Source organism: Dendroctonus ponderosae, unplaced genomic scaffold (assembly GCF_020466585.1).
Source record: "Dendroctonus ponderosae isolate FM_Combo_2020 unplaced genomic scaffold, Dpon_F_20191213v2 Dpon_F_20191213_5, whole genome shotgun sequence".
Taxonomy (NCBI): Eukaryota; Metazoa; Arthropoda; class Insecta; order Coleoptera; family Curculionidae; genus Dendroctonus; species Dendroctonus ponderosae.
Window position 1 is genome coordinate 4,835,156 of NW_026018715.1, and position 20,281 is coordinate 4,855,436.

Consider the following 20,281-nt stretch of genomic DNA (forward strand, 5'->3'; position numbering starts at 1 on the left):
GACAACATTTTAACAAATTGATTTTTGATGTTGCTTGAAATTTGTTGTTTAAAAACATACACACAAAAAGATTCTAATAAATTTTTCAGCTTGTGAATGAATCACTAAATGGATACAAATGAAATATTGGTGTTTCTACATTTAGTTTTTGTAATTTCTATCGGAATAACCAAGTTCAGGTTAAGTACTCACACCCCGTAACTTTTTATTTTCCAAAATCCGATCCAGTTGATTTACACCTCAATATTTTTCTGAATAATTATTAATGAATAAGCACTATTATTAATATAGTTTATCTGTCCATTTCGATCTTTAGAAACTAATTCGTCTGACTATTTATAGAGCCCAATGAATATTCCCCGGCTAATGGAGTATTGGTGGGACCTGGAGGACCCTACGATGGTCCATTCGGTTTGGGACGATCAGCCAAGTCGAGTGTGCAAGCCAAAAATTCTTAAAAGATCTTCAAAAACCTGGAATAAAATCTACAATACCTGCGACTGAGCAATAGCTGCTCATTGTCACAAGTTTGAATATTGGGGAATTTGCAGATCTTAAATTACCTAAAAACAAATCCAAATAGCTGCGATAAAGACTGGTTTTTAACGTTAGATTAATGTATGCAAGATTACTGAAAATTTTTAATATATAGTAAATATAGGTGCTATTGCTTTAAACAATATACTGTATATATAGAAAATACTATATACTGTAGTTTTTCAACAAAACAAAGCAAATCAACAGGACTTTTGAAATTGAAACCAAATCGATAGGGGCGGTTTTAATATTTTACTTCACCTGTTGATTCACGCAAGTGAAGCGTCCATTAGAAATATCGATTAATTAAGGTTTTGAATTCTGAAGCTCGGAATAATCTAGTAGAAAACGCTGTATTTATTTTCAAATTATATTGTTCAGGTTTTAGCTCTAAAAAGTCAAATTATCTTAGTTTTAACAAAGTAAATGATGTTTTCCTTATTTGTGTTTTGAGGCAAAATAAAATACAGAAAAACTTACAGTTTTAATTTTAGTATTATTTTATAATTAACAAAACTTTCAGAATTAGCAGGCCTGTTATCTGAGCGTCTTGGATGAAGCAACTAGGGCGCTTCCCAAAACCATAATTTGAATGCGGTCTGAATGCATGTAACAATAATCTTCATAAATATATAGTATTAGGGAACGAGCGTGTGGCAGATACTATAGAATAATAATATAATAATAACATTACGTATTTTGTGTGTCTTTCCAGCACAAGCGATAGGAAACGCTACAAAAAAACACAAATGGAATGGCGAAAATAAAAGGACTTTGAATCGAATTTTTACGAAAAAACCTATCGGAAAGCCCCCATTTCAATAATTATTACAAAAATCTGTTCATTCGATTGGTGCGTGTTTATACAATATTCCTACATTTATTAATCAAAGCTCGGAACTGATAGCAATACCGTTAAGCTCTGAGTACTTTTTTCAATATTTTTTTAAATTGAGCAGTATTGCATTTCATTAAATTCAGTTTTTATTATTAATAGAATGGAACCATACGTTTCTAATAATTACTTGCGGAGTTTATAACCATTGTAAACACAAATGAAAATTATGTTTTACTAATTTTAATATTTACCAATAGTTGTAATCACGACGATCGAATAAAATAATGCTCCTGCCATGGTCCATTGCACTTTATTTGGATCTTCTTCTCCATCCCATCCATCCTTTGCCATGGACTTCAGAAGAGAATTCTCGAAATCTTTCAGGTATTTTTCAGCAACAGGCACAAAGTTTTCCTCTTTTAAGGCATCCATTTCTTGGGTAAAATTCCATAAATACAGAGTGGTGTTGTCCCGAATCAGTCTAATTGACTTCTTTACCTGGTAAGGAGATTAGAACACTTGCTAGTTGAAGCAAAATTTTATTGAAATAAAACATCGAAGCTGATTAATATTTAAAATAACCTTATTTTATAGCTGCAAGACTTTTATCATAAAAGTTATTTATTATAATCGTTGAAGTTGTTCCATTCTGAACTGATACGAATCTCTCACTTAGCCAAAATAAGAAGTAAGTACGTCAACAATGTGTCCAAGTGTTTAATTTGTTTGCAATACAGTTTTGATGTCCCATAAGCAAGTACAATGAAATTAGGTCATTCCTTACTTCTTTTTCATGATTCACTTCCAGTGCCTCAAATGTGACCGCTCCGAGGTAACAATAAGAAACCACCATGGATATGAGAGTTACATGCGAAAATATACACGTTATCGTTTTCCAGCTATAGTGTAGAAAATTGGAGCAGGCACTTGGCTTTTCCAAGTCCAAAGATTCTGGATCAGACCGATATCGAGACATGCTGCAAATTTTCACTTCTCTCTCTAGCGCAATTAACAACAATTATTATTTCACAAACTTACAATTTACACCAACATCTGTTCATGTTTTAGAAACACGAAACTGAAATACTGAATGCTGGGTTTACCTAGATATCCGATGTGCTATTTTTAAGTCTTTCGTTTTGCGGCGTGTTGTAAAGCGGCGATTATTTACAAAATACGAAAATAGAATATTATAATATGATCGCGGCTACTTCCAAAGAGCAATTAATTTAGGAAGATTTATAGCATCCGTTCCTGAATTTATGGTGTAGTAAAATGACCAAACTAGCTATTAAATTTAAGTAGCGTCAAGAAAGGAAAATTATGGCTGCAACAAGTTAACACACGATTAATGCTTGCAACAAGTGTCAATAAGAATAATAAGGAAAAGGAACAAAGGAAAATTTCGTAATAAAAAGAAAAATACGCTGCAGAATACAATGGTACGTTTGAAATCCGTTTTGCATGGGTTCAAGACCAAAACAAAGACTGGCTAAAATGAAACTAAACCGAAAAATGAGAAAGGAGAATGTGTTTGCTACAACTGCGTCTGAAAGATATTTAAATCAACTGTGCGAAAATGTGAAATAAGGAATTTTTAGTGAACATTTTCAAAGACACTGTTATATCCCAGCCCGAGTCCTGACGAGTTCGAGTCAACATTTACGATGATACCACATGAATCTACTCTCAAGACCTTGAAATCTCCAATGGTGAGGGCACTTCACATTTGCAAGTAAGTAAATTAGTAACCTTAAAACGGTTTTTTAAATTACAACAGAGTAAAATTTTCACCAATAATCAATACATAATTTTGCCGATTTTAGTTCGACTTTCCGAGTTCGAATAGTGATCCAACTCCATCATCCATCTCAAACTTCGCTACTTACGATAATTCCGGTAGTTCTTCCCAGTCACAGTTAATTATTATCTGGGATATTCATTGCATTCTTTCCATCTGACTGATTTTGAACAGTTGTTGATAATTTTTGCCATTTTTCTTCTGATCCCTATAGGGATTCTTATTTCAGTAACGGGATGAAGTTCTTTAATTGGAACTATCGTATTCATTGTTCAATATTTTACAATTTTGGCTATTCATAAACATTAGAAACTTAGTTAACTGTTCTTCAGATTAGCTTCATTTTTTTGGTATATCAATATCTATAATAGCCGTTCGTAATGAAAAGAAATTGTCTATAGAAAATTGTTTTTGCTCGAAACAATCTGTAATCACTTTCAGTTGTAAAGATATTTAAAACCGTACCCCAATTGAAGGTAAATGTGAAATTTGTCATCATCGTCGATATAAAGGTAGATCCGTCAACACTTGGTTTACAAGATTACACGGCGGCAAAACTATAACTTTTCTTAAACAAAATTCTCGACAGCTTTTAGAGGTCAAGGGATGTTTTAAAAATGAGTTTTCATTGGATTTTAAATACATATAACCAATAACAGGTAAACATTTTAGTTAACTGTTAGGTAATGTTAAAACGCTTTTAGATATGTCAGATTTATATTCGCTGATAAAACGCATTTTGTAATTTAAATATAAGTACACTAATTAATAAAGTTAATAAAGTCAAATGACGAATACATTTGCTACTGATGAGCAGCACTCAAGTAACTTAAAAACGTTAAATTAATTGTCGTGATTCATAGGATTCCAAATAAACCATACAGTTTTTTTCTAAAACTATAATTGCCAAAGGTTATTCCAAAAATATACAATCGTTATGTGAAAACATTAGTTATTATTTTAAAATGGTAAATGTTTTATATTAATTTTTACACACAACTGCAAAACGTAACTATGTTTACATAAATCACTAGCATCGCTGAGCAAAACGTATCTTCACCTATATAAATAATAACAACTAACCAGAACCCGAACACTTTGAAGATAAATATAAAATAGATGTAAAAGTATAAAATATTTACAATAACCCTTATAATTTAAATGATATCACATTTTATATTGATGAATATTATATAGCATTTCAATTGTCGTAATCAGCACATATAATGCTTAAGCTTAAGCTTCAAGGGTTCAGTCAACTCCACACTAAAATGTTAACAGACGGAATGTAATTTATTGAAATAAAATGTAGAACAATCGTTTTATAATCAGCCAATAAAATTTGGAAGTTATCAACTGAACGTTTATCACCAAAAGCTTTGAAACTCTAACGTTGAAGTAACTTAATCGAAACGCTATATGATTTCAAGACCTTAATTAAAACACTTGCCTAAGGTACCTTTTAAATACCAAAGAGTCCATATATGATTATTTCCTTTAATATTACCTAAAGTATATTTTTGATCAGACAGTATTAATGTTAGCACCGCTTTTGTTCTCAAGATTTTCTTAAGTTGTTCTAAACTTTCAATATTACCAATATAACGTTAGTCTCGACATTCATTCCATAATATGAATCTCGTTTTTTTAATACATCAAAATTAATTATTTGTTCTAAGAGTCCTAACAATTGCTTATATCTAAATCCAGACTTATGCATGATTAGCCACTGGCAACAATAAAGGCAGGCCTTCAAAATTTGTGAAATAGGCATCAAATATAGTGAGTTGAATTTGGCACAAAAGTGTAATGCTGCAATAACCGAACRCAATTAGAAGCTTCAACATTTTGAGAAACAACAAAAMAATCCAATGAGGTTGTATCAAACTTCAGAATATCAATTTTTACCAGGATGAACTATTTGATGATTTGGTTTAAGTTTTGGGCAAACAATGTAATTTGTAACTTTTTGTCGCTCATCAATAGCGGGTTGTTTACGAAAATTCAAAATATATTTGAATTGCTTTGTTTCACATGTCCAATATCTTATGTTCTGTTGGTAAAAGTACGAATTATTATAATTTCTAGTGACCATACGAACAGAGATTATTGTTGATGTTTCTTTAATTGTAGAATTGAATCAAAATTACACTGCATTTATGAAACTTTTAGGAAGAACCCCTGAAACGTACTTGAACAACTGCTACAGGAAAAAAAAATATATCCAAGAATTTCGTCTGAATTGTTAATTGATAAATTTAATATTTTCATTACAATTGCATTGCAAGAAAAAGGAAACCCTTTTCAAAAACATTAAAATATCTTTTGCTTAATGCTTAAATATTTTTACACTATACTGTGATGCAGTGATTGCTGTACATACGGGGATTTGGCACAATAGAATGTTTGCCAAACAATGCATGCTATTATAATTTCTCATATCAATAAACGGTTTCTTTATATGTTTTTTAAACAACCGGTATATTAGTTAATGTGTTAGTACAAAATCATGATATCAAATACGCATGCTCACTTGTGCAAATTTTAACTTAATTTTACAGGAAGAATTCATTTTGTTCACTGAATATAAAAGTGGGGTTAAAAACGCAATATGTATAATTTTGTTAACTTTTCAAAATATATTACGTAAAACTTAAGACATTTTTTTTTAAGTTTGCCGTTTTGGCAATATCAGCACAAATACGGTGAAATTGAAAAGTAACGAAGTATAATTTACCAAATGTAATAAACATCCACCACGAGTTGAGTTTGAGTATGTCTTAATCAGCCGAATCATTTTATAATTTGTACAGAAGACATTTTTAGTTTGTTACATATTCGAATGTTTGCAAAGCTTTTTGTAACAGTAACACAAGTGATGAACCACCACTGGGTTTATTGAATATTAGTTAATATTATAAAGTGATTCCTTGTAAAAGTCACCTTTATTGAGTCATGGGCCAGTTAACAATGATATACATTTTGGCAGTTCAGCACCACAAATGGGAATGTTTCAAAAATATTTTTCTTAACTAACCATTTAAATATGTATTGAATTTCTAAATTGAAACAATCAAATTATTAATTCGATTTTTTCCTAGGCGTTTAACATAGCTATCTACACTTCACCATCCGCGTCTACATCTTGGAAATCTAACAGTGTGTAAGTTTCTCTTCTTGTAATAAACCTAAAAAGATAAAAACGAGTTTAGCAAAGTCACAAACAGTCAAACATATTATATAAACTTAATGAAATACAAATACAAGCTACACCCAAGAGTAACTCCGAAACTGATCACACGAGTAATTATTACTGTGTGTTCAAAATATTCGCTTTTCCTTAATGTATAAAGATTCTTGATTAATAACTGAGTTTAAACGAAATGGAACCTACTGCAAAAGCAAAATGAGTTTTTTATTAGCAAAAGGTGAAACAAAACCTCTAAAAGCAACAAAAGTTTCAATCAAAATAATGTAACGTCGGTTTGTGCTGAAATTTATAGTGGATTTCAATTGTGCTTAATTCTGAAATTCGAACCTGTTGGGTGCCGCGATTAAAACACTACTTCGTCTACGCAGGTTTTTCATTCCAATTTCGATGCTTTTCTTGGTAAACACCAGAGATTTATAGGCATTAACGAAGACGGCTATTATCAGACAGCTGCCAAAGAAGATAAATCCATAGGTCATAAGTGGACATGCAATTTCTGCAAAAGTCGTAGCCAAATACATCCAACGTCTGATTTGTGGCGTCAATTCGTCAATTCCCTAAGAATAATAAAGAAAAACATGTGAAACTATGAATTACTCCCTAAGATAAGTTTACACTCGACTAAAAAAAACTAAAAACCCTCAACAGATGCGTATCTGCTTTTAGAGAAAGCTGAAGGAAACTCGTTATCCAAAAAACATAATTTGTCGATGCGTAAATTTATACACAGGTATTGACGCATTTTTATCGACAATCATTCAAATAGTAGATATTTAGAAAAGTATGCAAGATAACTTGAGATGAGACAAAAAAACGCAAATATTGCGGAACGTATTTACACAATTTGACGAAGGTTTTATTGTAATATTCCAGATAATTCTATTTCTTCCAAAAGTAGTCAGTACTATCTTATATTATCAGAACGAAAAGAAGTTATATTAACTCAGCGACATTGCAGATGAAAGTCTGATAAAGTTACGTAGGAATTTTAAGTATTAACTACTCATATCCTTTCTAAGTGCAATTGAATAATTAATTAATGCTACAAAATTGTTAATTATCATATCATGAGTTTTCGTTGTTTATTCAATATGAATTGAAACTAGTACAAAAAGATAAAGAAAAGTAAAAAACTTAATTCTCTTTCGGACGAATTTAAAAAATGAATGAAATTTAATTTAATTGCCTCGTTGACTCGGTTCCTTATGGGACTTTTTAGTGTTTTCAGATATCTCCCCCCATCTTATATGGTTTTATTAAAAATACATATTTTCTTTAACCGGAATATTCAATTGAAAATAAAACACTTGAAGTAATTTACTAATTGAATTGAAATATAAAAAGTGTTTTAGGAAGAAATTAAATTCGAGTACATTTTTCCATTCTTATTTTAAATCTGAGTTTTATTTCACACTTTACATTTAAGAAACCACAATTAGACCAGTAAAGTGGAGTAGATCAAAATTAACTATTTGAAAGAATTTGTTCGAATGTATTAATTTTTCTATACGATTTTTGCTTTGGTAATCGAAATGAGAACACTGTTTCGTAAATTTCGTCCTGGAGCTGGAATTGAAAGCCAATTCCAAAATAAAAATGTAATCTTATCAATAGAAATACACTCGTTTATTGAGGCTCCCAACTACCCCTCATTACAAGTTTTATAATAAATTGTAATTGTTTTCTTCTCAAGAACCAAATGGAAGGACTAAATAGTTTTAGTTGCAAAGTTTAACAGAAATAAACAACTTTAAATCATTTATTATACTTAAAAACTGAAAGTGAATCTTCTGTAATTATATTTAGATATCTACAATCGACAATCACATTTAGATATAAAATTTTATTTTATTATTTTCGTTTTGGAAAGCTGGAATAAAAAACTACAACTTGTTATGAAACTATCTCATGAAACCAGTTTAATAATTGTTTTAATTGAAAAAAGTTGGAATACCTTCAAACCTTTTCTTCCAAACTAAATAACCGTTTTAATAAATCGTTTTTTTTTTTGTTTTATTTTTTTTTTGTTTTATTTTTTTTTGCAGACTCTGATGGAATCGCATTGCGCTATGTGTCGAAACCATCAAACTTTTCTACTAAAAGCTGATTTCAGCTAAGGTTAGACCTTAGCGTTTGTCCTCAAATTACATTTAATAAATACACGCACTTTAAATTTTATTGAGAATTAAAAATATACGTATTTAATACCAACACTTTGATGTTTTCAAATAAAATTCTCAGAACAAAAATTAAGTACCGAACATTAAATGAAAGAAATTCATCAATTCAATAATTAGTAGGATTAATTTCGAAAACACGTTTTATGACCGAATATTGAAACGAAGTGAACTAAATGTAGCGGAGGCTTCAAAGTGTGAAGTCTTTGTATTTAGGAAGCGTAGAAGAAGAAAAGCGTAAAACATTAGTTCCTAAATGGTTTAATATAATCGAACCCAGTAATAGCAAATGTCTCAATAATATAATTTAGTAATCTGCGAAATTTTTGAAAATTTACGACATACCTCTTCTAACCACATCACTGGGAATATGATCGTTTTGAAGTTTTTAACAGGAGTTATAAAGGGAGCCTGCTCAACTCTCAAGTTTAGCTGCACTCTGACTTTGCCTTCAACAGGAACACCCAGTTTCTGTAACAGAACACAAAAACCAGCCTGATCCTATTTACTAATTTTGACAATGTTTCTGATCTTACCGGTTGAATTTTAAAATACGATTCATGTATTTCCCTTTTCGGAATTAGACCCTCAACCGCTGCGGAGAGAGAAGGATCAGCATCAAGAAAATGAGGAAAAGACAGATATACAGGTGCATCTGCAATAATAGTTTTACTTTTGTTATATATATTATGTCGTATAAGATTTATAAATATTTAGATCAATATAACAATGTCGAAAATTAGTATAATATATTCGAGCGGATGTTGAAATCGTCAAGTGTATTAATATGAAATCCGCTTTGTGCGTATGTATTCAAGATTACTTCAGAACTCCATTCGCTGATGTAATCTGACTTTAAAAATGTTTGCATTAAATCCACTTAATTGGGTTGAGGATGTCACTCTGCCATATCATTGCTGCAACCGTCCTAAATTTGGGTCATCATTTTGGAGCAATATTTTTTGCAAAATGTCTTCCGAGGCATTTACCAAAAAGTGTTTATTATTTATTAAATATTAATTTTTAAATAATTTCAAACTTCCAACAGTAGCTGACTATACGAACAACAGTAACGTAGTCCATGTTCAAAACTTCTATTAGTTGAAATTTGAACGTTTTAACACAAAATTTGAAGATAATGTTCAAATATAACTTACCGTACTGACACGGACTAATGTTCTGCAAACCTTTCGGTGGGCAGAATTCATTTCCTGGACAAAAACATTTATTTTCTGGATTCTCGTCTACAGAGTCAAAAATATTGTCAGCAGATGTGTACAGGTCGTAGTCAAGGCCTAGATAAAAATAATAAATAATTACTAGTCGCTCAATTTTCCAGTTAATGACTAGAAAGTTTACATTTAACTTTCAGAACATGTTTAAGTTTACATTGTTAAAAGAAATAAGCGTTAAAATCGCAAAACTAACTTAAAACTTGATAAAAGCTGAAAATTAGAATTTAATGCAGAAAAGTTACTACTACACATCATAATTTAAATATAAAATAGATCATTTAGTAAACAGGCAAAGGATAAGCAGAGAAATTCACCCATAAAACACATTCAGACACACGCAAAAAAAAACATTTTTTGAGTGCTTGAATAAATATGTTCAATTAAATGTGCATCTGCCTTTGCCAATGTTATACATTTTTTTGATATAGCTCATTCATTTTCAGATTTTTCGCAGAATACTTCCCTGAAAATTGCCAATTCCCGTGCCTGCACATGGCCATCATTTTAGCACTTGTTAATATATTACTTTTTACTACTTTTAAATATTACCATGTTTCCTGCCTGAAGCTCTATATTGCATAGGAAATGTCCGACACACGTCTTTGTCGTATATGTACACCATATCTTTATTCGTGAAATATCTAGGAGGAAAAAATGAGCCCTCACTGGCCCTCAAATCATTGCACGGAGCATCGCTCCAATAGGGAAGCGTTTCTCTACCATTTATCCTGGCAAGGAGTCCAAATTCCTGCATATCGGTGTCACCTGTATATATATTTTGTACTTCAGATAATGTTCCATTCCTCTAAAAAACACACGATATTTCAGAACAGAGTACGAAGTAAATAGAAGAAGAAACAGTGGGTGATAAATAATACTCACAGTTATCAAGAGTCCCATTTTGTTCTGAGGCTTTTTCCTCTTAGGGTAAAACTGGTGAGCTAACGAAACCAAGCTATCATCATATCCAAAAACTAGTTCATCAGCAGTGATATTTACGAAAGGCTTCAGTGACCCCATACTTAACATGACGGAAATTGCTCTTTGAACGAACCATCCCAAGTTATTAGATTGCGATGACAAAGTCTGGAAAATTGTATTGTACAAAGTCTGTTTCATTCTTGTCCAAAACAGATTTTGATAAATTATGAAAACCGGTTTCTAACCAGGAAGGGATTATTAAGCCCCAGTTAATCAAGTTTTTATGGAAAACGACATTATTAAGAAAATGTAATATTAACGAATTCAAGAATAAATACCATATAATTTAATGACGACAAAGAAACAATTTTATAAATAAATAATATTAGGAAATGGAATTCTGATAATCAAAATAACGGTCTCCAATTTTATACAACCACCTACATGTATTCTCGTTTTTTAATTTAATTGATTTAAGCCACTTTGACTTATCTTTATAATTATTTAGCATTCTGTAAATCGAGAATTTTATTATTTAAGCGAGAGTGACAATAGTTACGAAATACATATTGAAACTAAAAAGCTGATAAAGCATAAAGAAATTGCAAATAATGGTAAATAATATATGTATAAGGAGATAAGTTTCAATTAATGTTTTAAAGTTTGTATTTGGTTGAATAAAAATAATTTACGCTTTAATAAACATATAACATAATGTCATAGTTTCGTTATCACATTAAAATGACTCAATAACATTATACGCGAATATCCACTAAGATAAAATATACTTACCAATAATGGAATATTTGGTACTGTTATCTTGTGATTTTTGTCTACACTTAATTCAGGTACAAACTTTAGAATTTTCTTCTGCTGGTAAGAGACGGTTCCATTATCGTGAAACTTAATGTTGACTTTCTCCATATCTTCTCTGTAATAAACGTTCGTGTAAAAGTAAATTTTAAAAACGCTATTTTAAATTAAATTTTCATTAGTGCGTATCCGTAAATTATATATAATATATATAAATAGTATAATTATAAAATTCAAATAATGTTCGTATTCTTAAATCGCAGATTTTGAAATTACATTCGTTTTTAGCCCGTTGAAGGCGATTTTGTAATTATGTTTCTCCAGGTTCGGTCGTATCTGTATGCAAAACATTAATATTTGCAATATCTCTCCAGACGCTAAATATTAATCAAATATTACGCAATTTTTAAGGTCAACGCAACTCATTGATTATGGATGACTATGTATAATGTTTACGATTCCATAGCTTATAAGGGAATGATAATGCATTATTTTGGGTATTCACTTATAATTCGGTAACTGACAAACAAAATACACCCGACCATAATAAAATATTTAGTATCTATTTAAAGAGAAAATTAATTAAACTAAAAGATAGAAATTCATTAAGCCCAACTGCTCCATTGAGAAGGAAATGTTTCTCTTGAAGTATTGACAAAAATTAGTTTAACAAAGACAAATGAGAGCCTCCTAAATATTAAAGAATAGATATGAGCTCAATGAACATAGCAAATGTTAAAAAGATTTTTTACTACAATACGAACGTCTTGGAAATTAAAAATCAAGAGCTGCAAAAATATTATTGTTAGTTGCAGTAATCAGAACATAAAATAATCCAACTCACTTGTTGAGCGAGCTTTGCAATATTCAGCTCTAACACGAATGATGAAAATTGGTTTATGTTATATAGAAGTTATTGAAATTTGAGAAATTGCATAAGTATTCACTACCCGTTTACACGCCGCATCCTAAAGAACCTAAATTTGTTTGTATTGAAAACCGAAAGTTTTACGTAGCAGCACTAAATCTTATGTACATGTAGGTACATCAACTATATAAGTTTATTCAAAAGCAAAAGGTAAAACCGCATCTGCTTTACATTCTCAACCACAACGAAAAATTTAGATATTTAATATCTAATAATCAAACTTGACTAATTTAAATATACTCAGAGTTTCATTTTGCTAAGCAACATTTGAGCTTTGTTCCCGCGAAAATCTCAATACTCTAAAACAATATGCATTTCGGCAGTGAAAACAATTGACTAGTAAACCAGGCAGTTCTCTAGTCAAACAAGGCAGACTAGATAAAATCTTGAAAAAAAATTTCAAAAACGGGAAGGTGCTCAAAATGTAAAGAGGTCGAATTTATCCCATCAAAAATTCCTGGAAAAAAATCCGAACGGCATACATAACTTTCTATAGGAAGCCTTGACCAAAAATTACGATAAAAGTTTAAGGCGTACAAATCATGCAAAATATATTAAAAAATTATGCCAGTTTTGCTGTGAATGGATTCGTCCTACTATTGCAGTTTTATTGCTGTCTAGTGCCTTCAGGGTTCATGTGGTCCAAATCAAGATCATATCCAGACATGCGGCTGTTCTTTTAAATGTTAATGTTGTTTAAATGCTGTTAATGTTGAATCACTAAATTTCGTTCAGTGTTTTGAAGAAAAATCGGGTTTGAGGAAATTTCGGCGGTCTGGATGCAGACAGCATTTTATTTTGTAGAAGTAAATGGCAACCGGGGTTGTAGTTTTTCTTTGATAGCATTTATGCTGCTCGCATGTGCAGATTTGAGAATTTTTGAGAGGGTTTCCGTTTCGGTTTTTGCGGATTTTATATAGCGGGTTTTTCGAAATGGCAGCGCACTTAGTTTCGCATTGAGTTGTTGATCTATTTTGGTGCGTTTAATTAGAAATAGGTTTCCAAAAGCGCTCTATCGAAAAGCTTTTACGGAAGATTCATATAGTTTAATGGATTTTTAGATAAGTGTTCAACTAAAGAGCACAAATCTGATATAGGTACTTATGATTAACTTTTTAAATGTTAGATTTTTCATATGGAAAGGCAGTTATTGAGCGGGTCATAGCAAACCTTCGTATGGATACTTCAATATTTTTAGCGTTTTCGGATTGAAGTTCTGAAACTTTGAGACCTCGTTAAAGTTTGATGCTTTCACTTCTAGCCTTTCTAGGATTAGAAATTTTATATAAATTCCTAATAGGAAAAGGTAGGCCCTAAGCCCCCTAATCCAAATATTCTTGATGATAAATCAAATACTTTATACCGCTTCCATGATGTCTCTTAAAATCTAGATGTCCATAATCTTCTACTCTCGCTCTTAAATTTTGGATTCATCCGAATAAAGAAAAGCGGTTCAGGGAACCCTTCATACAACATTTTCTATAGATTGCTGTGAAACTTTTAATCGTTTCGGGAAAATAAGCTTTTAAACTTTGGTTTAGTTATTATTTATTAGCTGAAGTTATTAACATATGTATCGGTTTCTGAGATAAAACGAGATTCTGAGATTTCTGAGATGAGATGATCAGAGTATTCAGTTGAATAAGTTATACAGGGAAGTGCTAAACTAATGTAACATAATTGACATAATTCATGGCATGGACAAGGACATTCGAAGACATGGAGCTTAGTCAGAAATATTGCGTTTTATGCAAATTTGTATTACCTGAAAGTTAATAGATTCCGAGATGCAGGGTGTCAAATCGTAAATAAAATTTTCGTTTTTTTTTAGAGATCCTTAATCAGTTTTACTATGACAATGCAAATTTGTGTTTGGGAGTTTTTTAGATCGATAAATTCAAATTTCATATTATCAGCTTCTAAATCCAGGAATCTGCAATAGTCTGGAACTATTTAAAACATCAAAAATGATTTGAGTTTTAAAATATCACATTTTTATGGGACATGTTTAGTTCTATGCTATTTTGTAAATGAAAAATGCATACAATTTCCTAGTCGATATCTCTCACTGCTTTTGGATCTTTAAAAAATATAAATAAACTAAAACAGCATTTTTTAGGCACGTTTAGAACTACTTGAAACTACTTTTTAAACTAAGCAAAAACTTCGAAAAATATGATTTCATTATAATTGTTATGAACCCGTTTAATAAATTATTAACCCTTTTAATAAATTATTGTCGTATTGAAAAACATTAATTGTAGTTTAGGAATTCTTCTTCCGCACTTAAAATTATCTTGCGCACAAACACAAACAATATCGTGTTTTTCTACATTCGAAAGTAATGTGGGGAAATTTTCTTACTTTACTTACATTACTTTTCAATAAATTCAATGTAATAATAAAAGGTACATCTTCTGGCCTTAACTGACATTAAACTGATGGTAAAGGAAATTTCGTCCATGGTCCACCATAACAATCTCAATTTACCACAATATTAGGAATTCAATTTGAGTTCACACATCAGAATTACCAGAGATTTCAATGTGAAATATTCTCGAAAACGATGAGATCTATCAACTTGAAATCACTACAATTTTTTTGTTTAGAGAATATCGTAGAACGAAACATGGCTAATGAAAAAGCGATATTTCAAAACCCAAAAAATCTAATGCTTTAAGTGGCTGAAGACTATTGCTAGTAGCGCCCTGTAGGATCTACAAGCTAGGTAATAGGAAATTGGAATTCTATTGCTCGTTCTCAAAAACTTCCAATTATAAATTTTAATGGTCATAGTAAACCCACCGGGTTAAGAATCTATTAAAAATGAACCAAATTTGTATTTATACTTTGACACCCAGTAGGTACCTCATAAACTATTAACTTTTAGATGAGACAATTTTGCTTGAAACGCAATATTTTGACCTAAAGAATTTGTCAGTGAATTTTGGCACATTAGTTAAGGGTTGAGGACCACCCTGTATATGCATATGTACAAATAGATAGATTCCAATGTACTTGCCAGAATTTGCGAGAATAGCCAAAATATGCTTTAGGTGTATCAGTGTCCAACTATCGACGAGAATCAGAATGCGGAAATCTAACAGCTCAATGAACTGACTAATGTATCTTAATATTGTTGGCCTATTAATCTTGGAATTGAGGAATTAGAGCGAAACTAGACAAGACGGTTCTACGGTCAGAATAAAAACATATTAATTAATTGTCTACTAAACAGTACACTTTAACGTTATTTTCGGTTTCTTGACTTGATTCAAATTTTTTTAAATGCATTTTCTCTTTCTTTGAGTAAATAGCATTTCGACAGCTATAACTGAATGAAGCACAACCGTTATTTGGTGATAAATCAAAGAAGTAGCTAAGCACAACAGAAGAAATCTCAGATGATTTTTCGGTTAAAAATGCAAAAAGTGCAGTCACTGTATTTCTGTTATACTAAATTAATTTATAACAGACGTGGGGAAGAAACGTTGATTGATTTAAATGGTGATTTAAATAATAAATTGATTTTGTTCTCTGCATTTGTATTTTCCTTGTATGATTAAAGCCACATAGGTATGAATATGCCTTTGATATGCCCATTCAAGTTTTTTCTGAAAGTTGAAATTTACTTGGATTTTCCTAGCCTTTCTGATGTTCCTTTTCCCATATGTTTATTTCGCGTAGCATTTTTAGCAAGTCGCAATTTCGCATTCTCTTAATGTATTTGGTCGAGCATTTTCTTCTCTTTCTTATACATCCGAATTTGAATCTCTCATTGGAACTTTAAAATTTTCAAAAATATTTAGTTTTCCGTCCTGATATTGAATTTTAATTGAAAGTTTTGATGTTCTTCTGGAAAACTGCAGGCGAGCAACAAAATATGAGTCTATTTTTTTCGAACGTTTCAGTATTATAAATGAACTAATAATTTGAGACCCTTTAAAAAGTCGAAGCTAAATGAAGSTAATTTTTTGTSTTGCGACTGTTCTGTTTGTCCTGCTAATTGTGTTATCGTACTTTATCAATTTTTATCTATCTTARCATCATGGGAAGAATAGTTTCATCCCAAARCCCCGGAAGTGAAATTCTGAAAARCTTCTCAAGCAAACATTTTGAACACGTATCATGCAGCAYTATCAGCTTCATTTTTACTTTTAAAAAATTTACTATTTATTCAACGGGATGTTTGCGCATAGGTAATAAGCTTAAAAATTAATTGAGCCCCCTAATGAGACTGGTGAGGAGGATACTCTAAGTTTCAATACGAACTTAACACATATTATTCCTACCCCAATGTGCACACCTGCGAAACAAGAAAAAACTTCATAATAACTAAATTTCTTCGGCTGAGCTTGTTAAAATTGTTATTTTTGCCAATTACTTCGAAGCGATTAAGGAATTGGACTGCGGTTTGCACGTTACTTTCATCATATTTAATGTATATGCAGCAGGCCACATACATTTAGAGAATTAAAGTAAAACATGTCAAGAGTCATAAAGTCAACATGAACCCATAACAACCTTGATAAATAATGAACTTGATAAAATAAGTAAATTTGTTAAAAATCTCATTTAGGCAATCAGAAGTTTAAAAAAATCATAGCATACAATCCGCAGTTACAGCAACATTATTAATAAAATTACCGGTCTTGATACTAAAATCGTGCCAAATTCTCAATGTTCAATATTCAATTTTTCTAATGATGAGAATTCAATATTTCTAATGATGATGCATTAAAGCAAATTTTATATCATTTATCCCGTTTGAATGACTACTTTAGCCCCATGTTTTTTTAAATTTTGCATACCTAATTTCTTAGATTTGCCGGAKAGAAGGCGCAATGAACGGTTTRAAAATAGTGAAAATAACTATTTGGTAATTAACTATTAATTAATATGRAAACAAAAATTRTAAATTTATTAAACTTTCTTTTATTRAAAGACAAATCCACATTTATTTTATGATTATTATTAATATATTACATTATTTATATMTGTGATTACTTCTAACAGGTTTGTTTATATTCTCAATCAAATTTTACTCACTTTTACAAATTTTAATTGGCTCCCGCTCATGATATACATATATTTTAGACGACATTGCTCAATCCACCGTGAAAGTGATTGCGTAATGTTAATTGATCGGAAGTCCAACGTATTAAAATTACGTAACGCAGCTCAAGAAGTGGGTCACTCGGACAAGTGTTATTTAATTTTTTGCGGTTCGAGCCATTGTTTATTAAATTTATCGTGCTATTAAGCATTTGTGATTTATTGCCACTTACTCGTAAAACAAGTGTACGTATAATATCAAAAGTGCAAATCGAGAATTAGGTGGTTTGGCAAAAAATGCTTGCTTGTGGCGTTTATTTTCACACCCCAACAACAACCATGTTTCTTACCGAGTAACAGAGCCATTATTTATATTAAGCAATGGAAAATTGAAAATATGGCACATACAAAATTGTCAGTTGTAATTTCGCAATGCACTTTCGTGTGGTAAAAGGCAGATACTTCTGGTTTTGCACAAACTCGCAAGACAAGCAAATTAACCCCATTAACGTGCCATTTGATTTCCATAAATTGTTTAAAACGCATTTATTATATATTTTAATAATTTTTATGAATAAAATGAAAGTAAATACTTCTAGCTTCATGTGCGTATCTACCTACTTATGAATGGATAAATGATAATTGTATTTATAATTTTTTCAACAGAAGAAAAAGTGATCTTAAGAAAATGCAATTAAAAAATTGTACTAAATTTCGTCAGTAAAATAACCTTCACCTGACTGGCACTCCTGAAGCCTACCACGAGATTTTTGCATCACCGGTTGAAACGTTTCGTTGGAATTACGTTGCGTTAATGTCCGAGACATATGTTTGATTTGTTCGAAAGCTTGAGGTCAATTATTAAATCCTGTTGAGTTGAAGGAATACCCAGAAACCAACAGTTTCTGTAAATAAACTGGCCATTGTGAGATTCAAATTTCAACATTATCAATTGTCGCGCGAGTATTCAAATTTGTTAAATATTTCGAAGGCCAGTCATTGACTTTGTGATCATTAGATAAATCAAATAGAGACCTAAAGTTGATTGTTTTCTAAATAAATTTAAAAATTGTGAAAAATGGACGGCGGAAGCTAAATCAAACTCACATTTAGGAATGGTTTCCGGGCTTTGAAGCCGTGGTCTATGGGAATTTCTTCCTGACGTTTCGTCCACAACTGCGGTGGACATTATCAAAGGCGATGAGGCAGTGGGCGAAGTGATCTCCCGTGCTTTCCGACTAAGACTTCAGTCTTACTCGGTAGTCTTAGTCGGAAAGCACGGGAGACCACTGCCACATCGCCTTTGATAATGTCCACCGCAGTTGTGGACGAAACGTCAGGAAGAAATTCCCATAGACCACGGCTTCAAAGCCCGGAAAACATTCCTAAATGTGATTTAACCGGCCGTGAAAGCCTTCATAGTCTAAATCAAACTAAACGAATCAAAATGTATTATGGTCTGTTTCTGGATTAATTTCTCAACACTAATAAATTTTAGCTTCAAATTTTACTCCTCTAAAAATGAGAACAAAGATAATGCCTGCACTAAATACAAAAATTTTAAATCAGGATGTGAATGTTTAGATTTAAATTTAATTATCAACAAGCAATAAAAAGCAAGAGGCAAAATATATACATATTTATATACACAGTATACTAGTATATAAATTACTAGTACTATACATAGATACTATCTATAAAAGGTCGGCAATAAATAAATTAGTATTCTCATGAAGTTTTGTTCTACGAGTTTTCGTTTCTAAATTACAAGATAACTACTGTTAATACATAACTAGTTAAAGCTCCCTTAAAATTTCGCATAGTTATATTTTTACATTTGATCGTTATTATACTAAACCAAATAAGTAAGTTAGAAGTTAGAAGAAGTTAGAAGTAAGTGAAACTAAGTAAGTTAGAAGTGAACGTTCCAGTAACTTCAAAAAAATTGCGTAAAAAATATAAAGATAAAGAGCACTTTATTAGAAGTACAGATTCATACTTTTTCAAAATGCTGCATCAATGTTACTGAATCTGTAAAAAGACGGTATTATTTAAGAGCGTTATTATTGTGAGTGTGAACAAAAGAGAACAACACTTAAAAAATATATTTGGGGTTCTTTAGCTTGAACTGAACACTATTTCAAACGTTTAATTTAAATGATCAGCAGATCAATCAATTCAAAATTAATTTCAGATCTATCAGCAGGCTTATGTTATGAAATGAGCAGCATGTTATGAAATGATAGGCATTTCTTGGTTAGATCGTCGTAACACGTCTGAGTCATGAATGGTTAGTTAGATCAAATTCTCCATTGCGAGAAAAACTTTAAACAACATGAAAGCTTTTGTATAGAACACATTCCGCTAACATTCACAAGACGCAATATGCGAACAAATCCAACAATTTAATGATTTTTTAATAATATAAAATAGTGAACGCATGTCTAGGTAATAAAACTTAGGGACAATATCCAAACTACAAGGAGAGCCACCACGCATATTTTTATCAATCATTATAACAAGATCGCAAATTCGCGTTATTTAAGGTCAACAAGTTTTCTTCTAGAAAATGGTTCTTTGATAAACGTTTAGAACACAGTTTTTTACTAAACCATATCAAAACATTTGGCACAAAGTAAAGGTTTTTATAATGACTTGGAAGGGCACAAAGAAGAGTTAGTTGCCTTTCTTGTTGCAAATTAAACCCGATCATAGGCGACGTAAACTTACTTAAATACATGTTTCATTCTAAAAACCCAATCGAG

At 31.1% G+C, this 20,281-nt stretch overlaps 3 protein-coding genes across 12 annotated transcripts in view; 1 reads left to right on the top strand and 2 right to left on the bottom strand.

Moving 5' to 3' along the window:
• The window catches only part of LOC109541324, a 7,967-nt gene extending 6,942 nt beyond the window's left edge, over positions 1-1,025 (top strand). Inside the window, exon 6 of the mRNA XM_019910153.2 lies at positions 343-1,025. Within this exon, the coding sequence (XP_019765712.1) occupies positions 343-458 (116 nt within the window). The 3' untranslated portion in view covers positions 459-1,025. The remainder of the gene's footprint in view (positions 1-342) is intronic.
• LOC109541323 overlaps positions 1-2,478 on the bottom strand; it is a 22,037-nt gene extending 19,559 nt beyond the window's left edge. For both annotated transcript variants that reach the window (XM_019910151.2, XM_019910150.2), the window contains exons 1-2: positions 2,160-2,478; positions 1,627-1,873 (exon numbers count right to left, since the gene is read on the bottom strand). In XM_019910151.2, coding sequence (XP_019765710.2) covers positions 1,627-1,873; positions 2,160-2,351 — 439 coding nt within the window. In that variant the 5' untranslated portion in view covers positions 2,352-2,478. The remainder of the gene's footprint in view (positions 1-1,626; positions 1,874-2,159) is intronic.
• Positions 2,479-5,519: 3,041 nt separating this feature from the next.
• Positions 5,520-20,281, bottom strand: part of LOC109541316 (scavenger receptor class B member 1) — an 83,935-nt gene continuing 69,173 nt past the window's right edge. For all 9 annotated transcript variants that reach the window (XM_048666432.1, XM_048666434.1, XM_048666431.1 and 6 more), the window contains 8 exons: positions 11,513-11,651; positions 10,682-10,885; positions 10,349-10,604; positions 9,722-9,859; positions 9,101-9,219; positions 8,910-9,035; positions 6,715-6,944; positions 5,520-6,364 (listed from right to left, as the gene is read on the bottom strand). In XM_048666432.1, the coding sequence (XP_048522389.1) occupies positions 6,295-6,364; positions 6,715-6,944; positions 8,910-9,035; positions 9,101-9,219; positions 9,722-9,859; positions 10,349-10,604; positions 10,682-10,885; positions 11,513-11,651 (1,282 nt within the window). In that variant the 3' untranslated portion in view covers positions 5,520-6,294. The remainder of the gene's footprint in view (positions 6,365-6,714; positions 6,945-8,909; positions 9,036-9,100; positions 9,220-9,721; positions 9,860-10,348; positions 10,605-10,681; positions 10,886-11,512; positions 11,652-20,281) is intronic.